General features: G+C 36.6%; 1 protein-coding gene across 2 annotated transcripts in view; it reads right to left on the bottom strand.

Annotated features, from left to right (window-relative positions):
• The window catches only part of TRMT1L (tRNA methyltransferase 1 homolog (S. cerevisiae)-like), a 57,516-nt gene that overhangs the window by 14,344 nt on the left and 31,808 nt on the right, over positions 1-11,364 (bottom strand). For both annotated transcript variants that reach the window (XM_006872704.1, XM_006872705.1), the window contains one exon: positions 10,241-10,431. In XM_006872704.1, coding sequence (XP_006872766.1) covers positions 10,241-10,431 — 191 coding nt within the window. The remainder of the gene's footprint in view (positions 1-10,240; positions 10,432-11,364) is intronic.

The following is an 11,364-nucleotide window of genomic DNA, read 5'->3' as shown; positions in this document are numbered from 1 at the left end:
GGTTTGTTCCACAATTGGCCTCAGGCCTTGTTTTGACTGATGATATGGAGCTTTTTCATCATCTCTTTTCGCAGATGTAGTCAATTTGATTTCTGGAGAGGTCCATGAGTATAGTCGTCTCTTATGCTATCTAAGACGGTATGTGAAATGAATAAATCATTGATTTTGCAAAATTCTATCATGCGATCTCTATCAGCATCATTTCTATCACCAAGGCCATGTTTTCCAACTACTGATCCTTCTTTGCTCCCAACCTTTGCATTCTAATCGCTGATAATGATCAAACATCTTGATTGCATATTTGATCAATTTCAGATTGAAGAAGTTGGTAGAATTCTATTTCATCCTCACTGGCTTTAGTGGTGGTTGGTGTGTAAATTTGAATAATAGTGTTATTAACTGGGCTTCCCTGTAGGTGCATAGATATTATCCTATCAAGACAGCTTTGTATCTCATAACTGATCTGGATATGTTCCTTTTGACAAGGAATGCAACACCATTCCTCTTCAATTTGTCATTCTTGGCATAGTAAACCATGTAGTTGTCAGATTCAGAATGGCCAATAACAGTCCATTTCAGCTCAATAATGTCTAAAATATTGATGTTTATGCATTCCATTTTTGACAGTTTCTAATTTTCCTATATTTAGACTTCGTACATTCCATGTTCCAATTATTAATGAATGTTTACAGCTGTTTCTCTTCATTTTGAGTTGTTCCCCATCAGCAAATGAAGGTCCCGTGGGCTTTTCTCCCCACAGCCTTTCCTCCATTTGCGTCATCATGGCTGCAACTTTGAGGAGGCAGCTCTTCCCCAGTGGCATTTTGAGTGCCTTCCAACCTGAGGGGCTCATTTTCTGGCACTATATCTGACAGTGTTTCTTTGCTATCCATAAGGTTTTCAGAGACTAAATATTCAGAAGTAGTTCGTCACTTCTTCTTACTAGTTAAGTCTTCATCTGGAAGCCCCTCTGAAACCTGTCCACCATGGGTGACCCTGCAGGAGTTTAAAATACCAGTGGCATAGCTTCCAGAACTACAGTAACTCACAAGCCACCACAGTACAACAAACTTAAAGACGATTGGTGGACTACAGATATAGCTTCACATAAATGAAATCATACAGCATGTACTCTTTTGTGTGTGGCATTTTTCACTGAACATAATATTTTTGAGATTTATCTATTTTTTTGCTTGTAATAATAGTTTACCATTTTTATGGTCCATTGTATGGATATAACACAGGTCAGTTTAAAAAGCAGTAAGAAATCTGGTATAGTCACAAGTAAACTGTAGAGACACTACTATTCTTGGTTTCCAAAATAAAATCGTATTCAACTATGTGGTTTTCCAGTTCACAGAAAGTCAAGAATAGTCATTTAAAATTGGATCCTTCTAATTCACTTCTCTCACTCCAGACCATTTCTGGGTTGATAATTCACTTTCATGGAATGGAATGAACCAATAATCAAGCACTAGATATAGGAGAACAGATCTATACTTTCATGCTATTGGTTAACATCGTTATTCAATGCAATTAAATGGCATACTTCAAAGTTGTGTGATCTTATTTTTGACTAATTACTTAAAGGTCTATTTTTAGTATTGCTGTTAAGTGCTACTGAGTTGGTTCCGACTCATAACCTGCATAGAGTTTCTGAGGAGCGGCTGGTGAGTTTGAAAGACCCATCTTGCAGTTCAATCCAACCTTGCAGTTCAGTGCACATGAGGACTACAGCTCCACACGAGGACTACAATTTTCAGAATTATTTAACTCTTATTTAAGTCTTAAGAAGCTCTGGTAGTGTAGTGGTTACCAATCAGGTTGCTAATATCACGGTCAGCAGTTTGAAACGACCAGTCGTTCTGCAGGAGAAAGATGAGACTGTCTGCTCCCGTAAAGATTTACAGCCTCAGAAACCCTGTACAGGGTTGCTTTGAGTTGGAACCAACTCAACGGCACATAACAACAACACTGAAGTCTTAAATGGAAGGGTGTGGTTATCATCAACAAAATTAATCCCTGGTTTATAACATATTCAAGTTAAGAAGAACTGCACTTATGATCATCTGCTTTTGTTTCAGTATATTTTATCTTATCATGCAATGGAGTCCTCGTGAGGCACTGTGGGTTAATGCGCTGAACTGCAAAGTCATTTGAATCATAAGGTCGGTGGTTCAAACTCACCAGTCACTCCTTGGAAACCCTACACAGGGATGCTATGGGTCAGAACTGACTCAACAGCACTTAACAATAACAGATCTTATCATCAGTTATATGTAATAAATACAGTGTTGCAGTGCATAATTTGCAAATGTCATCATTCTCAGATATTTAATTCCAGATGTTCAAATATCAGATTTACAAAGATAATGATAATAAAGTTAATAATGATGGGAAAAAAAAGACGTATGCAACTAGTCAGAACTGACTTATGATTCATTCATCTAAAAACCCTGTCGAGAACTACCTGTCTTAGCTTTTTTAAAAATTATGTTCCTCAGTCATTATATATGAGTATACTCAAGAAGACTTCCCTTGAAGCATTTTATACCTAAACTACAAATATTTAATGTTGTTGGTGTTAAGTGCCATCAAGTCGGTTCTGACTCATAGTGACTTTGTATAGTATTTCTGAGGAGCAGCTAGTGAATCAGAACCACTGACCTTGTGCTTCAAAGCAACCTTGAGGTCAAGTGCTTATCCTATGGTGCCACACCAGGACTCCTACTTAATACTAATAGACAGTCATTATCTAACTTAAAACACTTTATGTTTCTGTCAGTTATATTATTTTAGCATAGGGAAGTTGCACACATATGAACTTGCATTAGTCCGTTTGTATCTCAATGCACTTAACAAAAATGCTCCTGTTATACAAACCAATGTCTTTACCCAAACCCTTATGCTAGGATATTTCTAGATAGCATCAACAAACTGTTTCTCTGAAGGGCCAAGACTTTCAAGTTACTGATAACAACACAAACAGAACCCCAGTGACAGTGTTTAAGCACTTGGCTGCTAACCAAATGGCCAGCAATTTGAATCCATTACCTGCTCTGTCCTGGTGTGACACTGTGGGTTAATGCGCCAGACTGCAAAGCCATTTGAACTGCAAGGGTGGTGGTTCAAGCTTACCAGCAGCTACTTGGAAACCCTAAAAAGGGTTGCTATGGCCTGGAATCAACTTGACAACACTTAACAACAACCTGCTCTGTAGGAGAAAGACGTGGCAGTCTGCTTCTGTAAAGATTACAAACTTAGAAACCTGATGGGACAGGTAGTTCTAAGTTCTACTCTGTTCTATATGGTTGCTGTGCATTGGAATTAACTTGATGATAATGAATTTGGTTTTGGTTTGGGGCAACAATAAAAGAAGGGACAATCAGATAATAGTAAACAAAGAATGATAACCAGTATTTCCATGTCATTGGTATATAGTCTATGAAGCAATTTCAGATGAGGAATTAAAAAACATTCTCAGACTTGTATTTAAATGCAATGGATTGATGGACCCCAGCAAGATGGCAGACATGCTGTACAGACCCTTCATAAAAAAAGATATGGGAGACCAAATGAAACAGACACAGTGGACAATACTGGAACTCAGCTGCAGTGCAAAGGTTAGAGAATTAGATTGAATATTGATCAGGAGGAGAAGCTAAGCAGGGGTGGTTAAAGGAGGATACTAACTGGTGAATGGACTGTTGGCCAGGCGTGACAAAGCCACCTAGATCTTTTGCAAGCAACTTTGGAGAGACAGACAGATGGTGGCCTGATGGTACATATTTACCTGGGTGACAGAAAAGGTGAAATTCCTTCTTGCTCCCCATACTCCCTTGAATAACAAAGGTGAGGCCAACCTCCACCGTCACCTACGCACAGTGTGAACTGTTCTCCAGGAGTTCTGAGTCCCACAGTGAGCCAATATGAGGTGGATGCCACTGCACTGCCTTGGTGCCTGGATTCAGATTGACTCTGCTCCAGCTCTAGATCTATAGAACCCACCGAGCCTCCAGGCCAAAATTAGCCTAGCAGGAACCTTCATAATCAGCCATCCTGACCCCAACTGCCCTCTGGTTCTGACAAACACTGAGACGAGTACCCTGAAAAGGCCTCCATGAATTACTTCCGGATTGGGTGCTCTAAACACAGAAATTACCTAGGTCTGCAGGAACTCCATTTAGGGCTAAGAACTCAGCCATCACATCACTCCTCCACCCACCTTCTGCGTTCCTTGGCTGGATGAAGCCCCCCAGAGTTTTCTTCTGTCTAGGTCCAACAACTGCAGTGTTGTTTTTTCTTTCCTTTTGTTATTTTTGTTTCTTCATTCGTTCTTCTTTTTCCTCTCTTTCCCTTCCCTTGATTTTTATCTTCTCACCACTTGTTTTTTCTTCTTTTCTTCTGTTTCTTATTTCCACCTTCTTCTCCTTATTGTTTTTTTCTCTTGGTTTTCCTTTACGAATTTTTGGTGTCTTTCTTTTCAATTGCTCTTTCTGTTTTTCTTTAGTGATATTTTTACCCCTTCCTTTAATATCCTCTCTTACTTTTCTCTTGTGCAGGTCTATTTTCATGTCCATCTTTTCTTTTCAGTTATATTCTCTTTTTTGTTGCTACACGTTTTTGCTTCTTTTTCCTCCTTTATTATATCCTGTTTTCGCTGTTGCTTGCTTGTTTTGTTTTCCTGTGTGTTCCTCTTGCCCCCACATGATGGGGAAATGCAACCATGTCCATACAGCTTAGCTACAATCATGCCCCCAGTAGCTTCAACAATTGGATAAGATATACCACCTGAGCAATGAAAAACATCAAGCCAACACAAGCCAAACCCATGCTAAACTGAGGTGAATGGAAAATAGTGCATAACCAAAAAGCCAAGTCCCCCCCATCCAAAAAAAAAAAAAAAGCTAAAGAGGTTAGAGAGAAACACTGTAAACTGAGGATATATGGCGGGGATAATAATCAATGTAATGAAACAAGCTATATGAATGGTTGAATGTGAAGCTGATGATGTGCCCTGTAAACTTTCACTCAATGCAAAATAAAAACATTTAATTATAAAAAGAAAAAAAAAAAGAAAATAGTGCATAAGTTTCCATTCTCTAATCCCACCCCCCAGCAGACAGTACAGGAGAGCCTAAGAACACAGCAAGATACAATTATTAAATACAAATACAACACCACCACAATGTCTCAGAGGAAAGAGAAAAGTTTCGTTCAGATGAAGAAATGAGAGAGTGGTTCAAACAAATGACCAAGATGCAGAATCAGAAAAACATTTCTGAGGAAGAAAAGGTAATGGAACTACCTGAGAAATAATTCAAAAGAATGATATTTAGATACCTTCAATGGGTTGACAGAAAGGGCAAAGAAAGTAAAGAAAACACAGAAAAAACGAGAATTCAAGAAAACACTACAAGAGCAAACAGACCAAAATAATTGCAAATTTTGAAATAGTACAAAACCTGTAACAGAAATCTAGGAGAGTAATGTAAGATCTCAGAAACACACAATACATTGCAAGCCCAAACAAATAAATTTGAATTAATGGAAGCCTGAATTAGTGACCTTGAAGATAAATCTCTCAATACTCGTAAGCTAGAAGAACAATCTGAAAAAAGAAAAAAAAAATTGGAAGAAAATCTGAGATTTATCTGGGACACCACGAGGAGGAGTAACTTAAGGAGATCAGATTTCCAAAAATGAGAAAAAAACAACAAAATCATTGAAGAGTTACTGAAAGAAAACAACCCCACCATCATGAAAGATAAAAAAAAAAAATAATAATAACCATTCAAAAAGCTGAACCAACCCCAAATAAATCACTAAGACATAGCATAAACAAACTTTCATAAATCAAAGATAAGGAAGATTTCCTGAGAACAGCTTGGGAAAAATGAAGTTACCTACGAAGGAGAAACAGTAAGACTAAACTTCGATTTCTCAGTAGAAATTGGATGACAGATACAAAGCTCTGAAAGAAAAAAAACGTCAGCCAAGAGTTCTATCCCCAGCAAAGTTATCCCTTAAATGTTGTTATTAAGTGCCATCAAGTAGATTCTGATTCATAATGACTCTGTATAGGGTTTCTGAGAAGAAGCTGGTGAGTCTGAATTGATGACCTTGTGGTTCAAACAACCTTGTGGTCCAGTGCTTTATCCTACTATGCCACATCATGGCAAAACTAGGACATTTCTAGATATATAGAAATTAAAGGAGTTTATAATTACCAGATCAACTTTACAAAATATACTAAAAGGTGTTCTCTGGACTGAGAACCAACAACAGTGACAACAACCTGAGATTAACGTACATGACAACACAACCCAGAATGTAATCTAGATAAAGAAATATTTAAAGTAAAACAAATTTCTAAGACTGAAGATAGGGAACCAGACATATCAATAGACAATGAAGTCAACAAAGCAAAAAGGGAATAGTGTAGATACAGAACTTCAAAATGGCAAGGAAGTCAAGAAGATTTTGAGATAAAATAGACTTAAAAATGGGAAAACATTAAAAAAATTACAGGGTAACCTCAAGGAAAATTAATACAACTTTACATCAAAATTAAAAGAGGAAAATCAGAAAGATTCAGTAACCATAAACACAACAGCAATGAAGAAAATGAAAAGAAAATCCACAAATAAAATGAACTCTGCAGAAATGTATGTAGAACAAAAACCAGCAACAATACCAAAACAACACAGCAAAATGACACCAATCATTTTTTACCTATGGATAATTACACTGAATGTAAATGGATTAAATGCACCAGTCAAGAGAACAGCAGAATGGGTACAAACTTTACATACATACACTGGAATACTATGCAACACTGAAGAACGTAAAATCTGTGAAACACCTTATACTGTCAATGAACATGGAGGGCTTTGTTGTTGTTAAGTGCCACTGAGTCACTGCCTGGTCCTGGGCTAACCTCACAATTGTTGCCACGCTTGAGTCCACTGATGCTGCCACTTTGCCAATCCATCTGGCTGGGGGTCTTCTTCTTTTTCTCTGACCCTCAACCTTACCAAACATGATATCCCTCTCCAGTGACTAGTCCCTCCTGACAATATGTCCTAAGTATGAGAGATGAAGTCTAGTCATCCTGGCCTCCAAGGAGCACTCTGGTTGTACTTTTTCCAATACAGATCTGTTTGTTCTTTTGGCAGACCATGGTACTTTCAATGTTCTCCTCCAACACCATAACTCAAATGCATCAATTCTTCTAAGATCTTCCTTATTCACTCTCTAATTTTCGCATGCATATGAGGTTATTGAAAATAACATAGCTTGGGTCATTACACTGAGTGAAATTAGTCAATCACAAAGTGCAAACACTGTATGAGGCCATTGCTGTAAAAAGTTAAGAAAATGTTTCCTCGCTAAAAGAAACCTATGATGGTTGCCAGAGAGGTGCTGTGGGATAATGAACTGTCCCATAAGGTCGGTTTGAATCACAAGGTCAGTGGCTCAAACTTATCATCCACTTCTTGGAAACCCTATACAAGGTTGCTATGAGTTGGAACCTACTTGATGGCACTCAACAACAATATGATGGTTACCAGGGGTGGGAGGGAAGGGAAAATTATTCACTGGGTAGAGAGCAGACAAATGGTTTACTTGGGCAATGAAGAAGGCAATATACAACAAGAGGGAGGTTGGCACAGGAAAGATAAAGGTAGTGGAAGACACAGACAGGAGTGCAAGAGTTACAGTGAATAAGTAAATACAGTTAACTGTATGGTACATGGAAGGGATTGCAATCATTGTATGATTTGTTGAATGTGGGACTGATGATCTCTTCTGTAAACCTTCATTCAACTGACAACATAGAGTTTTAAAAAATGCAATGGATTGAACACAAACTTTACCACTGCTGTTTCTTAAAGCTTCATTAAAATTACAGAAAAGGAATGAAAACCAAACTCCAAGGAAACATAAAATGGGAAAAAAGGTAACAAACAAATGAGAAAGCTCAATAAAATTTTAGAAGTAATAAATAAGATAAACAAGGGACAACTGATTTAGCAGACGCGAGAAAGCTAAGGCATTGTAGGATATGCAATGTACTGCTAACCACAAGGTCAACACTTGAAACCCACCACCAGCCATTCCTTGGAAACTATATGCTGTTGTTGTTGTTAAGTGCTGTCAAGTTAGTTTTGACTCACAGTGACCCTGTGTAGGGTTACCAAGGATCAGCTGGTGGGTTTAAACTGTTGACCTAGTTGTTCACAGTCCAGTGCTGATCCTACAGTGCCACTCCAGGAATTCCGGAAACTATATACAGCGTTACTATTAGTCAGAAACGACTCGAGGGCACTTAAAACAAAAACAGAATGTTTAAAATTGGTGGTGGGGCAACCAGCAAAACACCAAGTCCATTGGTATTGTTTAAACTCTGGAAAAGCTCATGATTGGATGGTACAGACTGTCATAAAGAAGTCAAGGAAATTACAGTTTGTTCTAGGAAGTCTAAGGTTGTTGTTCAATATGGGAAATTTTATTACCTATTGGGAAATTTTGTTACAATTAATGCACTATAAGGTCTAAAAACCACATAATCATCTCCACAGATTCTGAAAAGGTACATGACAAAATTCAAAATCTTGATAAAATGTAATAAACATAGAATTAAAGGATACTTCTTTAGGATGATAAATAATACGTATCTCAGATGAAAAGCCAGTATCGGGCTTAAATCAAAAAGTACTAAAAAACCGAAAACGAGCGTAAAACTGATATTCTTCCATGTAAACTATCATTCAGTACACAGTAATAATAATAATAATAATAATAATAATAATAAAAGTATTAAAAACCAAATCCACAACCTTCAAGTCTATTCCAACTCCAAGAGACCCTATAGAACAGAGTACAACTGCTCTATCGGGTTTCTGAGGCAGGAAATCTTTATGGAAATAGACTGCTTAATCCTTCTCCCATGGAGCTGCTTTCAAATTGCCGGCCTTCGTTTAGAAGTCCAATGCTTAACCCGTGGCAGCACCAGAACTCCTTCAAATAGCACCATACAAAGCAAAATAAGGAATAAGACAAGTATGCCTTCTGTTACCTCTATCAATATTGTATTAAAACTACTTGGAAAAATATGAGAAGCAGTAGACAAAATCTTGAAAGCAAAACAGTTTCTATCTATTCTTACTAATTTAATGTGATCAAAATAAAACAGCAGCTGGTTTACTATTTTTTCTTTTATTAAGAAACAAAATAAAACAAACTCAGGAAGACTCTGAAAAGTAAGAAATTTCCAAAGGGATTGCCTTACTAGATATTAAACAACAGTAAAATCATGTTGTAATGAAAACAGCATGGGACCACTGCATGAATAGACCACTGTATGAATAATGTATGAAATGTATAAATCATATATATAGTGTATGAATATTGACTGTCCACTGGAACAGAATAGAAAATCTGGAAACAAACTTAAATGTATTTAATAAAACAAGAGAGAACTCTTGAGTATCTTAGAATAAGAAAGCTCTTTCTAACTTAAGACAAACCCCAAGATACATAAAAGATAGATTAACTTTACAACAAAACTTTTACATGGCAATTAAAAAAACAAAAACAAAAACAAATGCATATGTAAGTGACAAACTAGAGAGAAAATATTTATAATACATAACACAAGGGCTAAACACTTATGGAAAATTCATATTAAAATATACCCAGAAGCCTAATAGAAAAAAAGAGAGCAACTGTATTTCCCAGGAAAGCAAAATACAAAGTTTCATTAGTAAACAAGCCACATCTTTTTTTTTGCATAGGCCTGGCATATAGTAGAGGCTCAGTAAATGTTTACTGAAAGGATTTTATAATTGATGATTTTTATATTCTCCCAAAAGCATGAAAATTATTTTTATAAAATGAAATCCATGAATTGAAATAGCCTAGGCAAAGAGGTCATCTGACTTATCTTCCTAAAATTAGTTACAGTAGAAACTAAGTTATTTCTACATGTTTCAGCAAAGCACAGGGTTATAGAACATAAATTTTACAGCATGAATAGATAACTTTAGTAAACTCACACGAATGTCTTGTCTGTTGATGAAAGGAAATCCAGTATAGGAAATAACAAAGTTAGCACTGTAATCTTCAAAATCAAAGGACAACAATATGTATAGTTAGGAATATGATAAAGACTAATTCATTAGAGGCTTACACATACAGTACAAAAACCAGACAATTGAGAAAAACTTGAATTTACCTTCTACCATATTACCATCCTTTTGGAAAATTCTCTCTTCACACCACTGACAATGGATCAGGTACTGAATTTTCTTGGCTGTTTCATCTGCTGAGGTAGGTCCCCTCAAAACTCTCACAACAATCAAAACAAAATGTTCCAGAGCCACTGCAAATAATACTTCTATGCCTTTGTTACATCGGGCTGCAGCTCTATAAAATGAAAAAAAAAAAAAAAAAAACTTGGGGGATTTTCATTTTACTTTGTTTGGCATTATACTGACAATATTAACCTGGAAGAAATTACAGGTTTCAGTTATGAAAAAAAATCAAAGAAAATTCAATTCTTAGTACTAGTGTTTTTAAAGACCATTGCTGTAACTTTTATACACAATGAACTGCAGGAAACACAAATGCTTGCAGGGACTAAAGATTTTATTAGTCATCAGTCATTGCCCTTAGGACGTCCTTTGAATAGTACTATATTTTCTGGTTTTCATCCTTACTTTGTCTCTTTTCATCACCACCATTACTTTTCTTTTTATCTATATTTTTTCTCTCTAAAAGCCTTTTTCCAAATTACAGCTTTTATTGACTACTGAATACATGAATACAAGTGGGCAGTTAGAGCCTACCAGGTGCTCTGTGAGAGAAAGGTAAGGTTTTCTGCTCCTACAAAGCTTTACAACCTTGGAAACACCATACAGGGTTGCTATGAGTCAGAACTAACTCAACAGCACTTAACAACAACGACAATGCTAAAGTAGGAATTTCAATCTAAACACTGTAAAACTAATGTTGGGGCTAGTGAGAGAGCTGGCTAATTATCCATTATTTGCATTCAATTTGTGTTTATTGTTCTCTACTGTTGCCTAATCAAAAAGTCCTTAAAACTATATTGTTGTTTAGTGCCTTCATAGAGACCTTGTATAGGGTTTCCAAGGAGCAGCTGGTGAATTTAAATTGCCAACCTTGCAGTTCAAACTGACCTTGCAGTCCGGTGCATTACCCCACAGTGGCACAGCAGGACTACTTAAAATTAAAGTGTTATTAAAAAGTGGAGAAAATTGACAATGTATCTCGATGTTATTTCCTACAAATTAATGTCAACAATTTTTTGAATGTTCAGACTAGATCACAAATCCT

Source organism: Chrysochloris asiatica, unplaced genomic scaffold (assembly GCF_000296735.1).
Source record: "Chrysochloris asiatica unplaced genomic scaffold, ChrAsi1.0 scaffold00210, whole genome shotgun sequence".
NCBI lineage: Eukaryota > Metazoa > Chordata > Mammalia > Afrosoricida > Chrysochloridae > Chrysochloris > Chrysochloris asiatica.
Note: the sequence above shows the minus strand (reverse complement) of the source record. Positions and strands in the feature narration are given on the sequence as shown.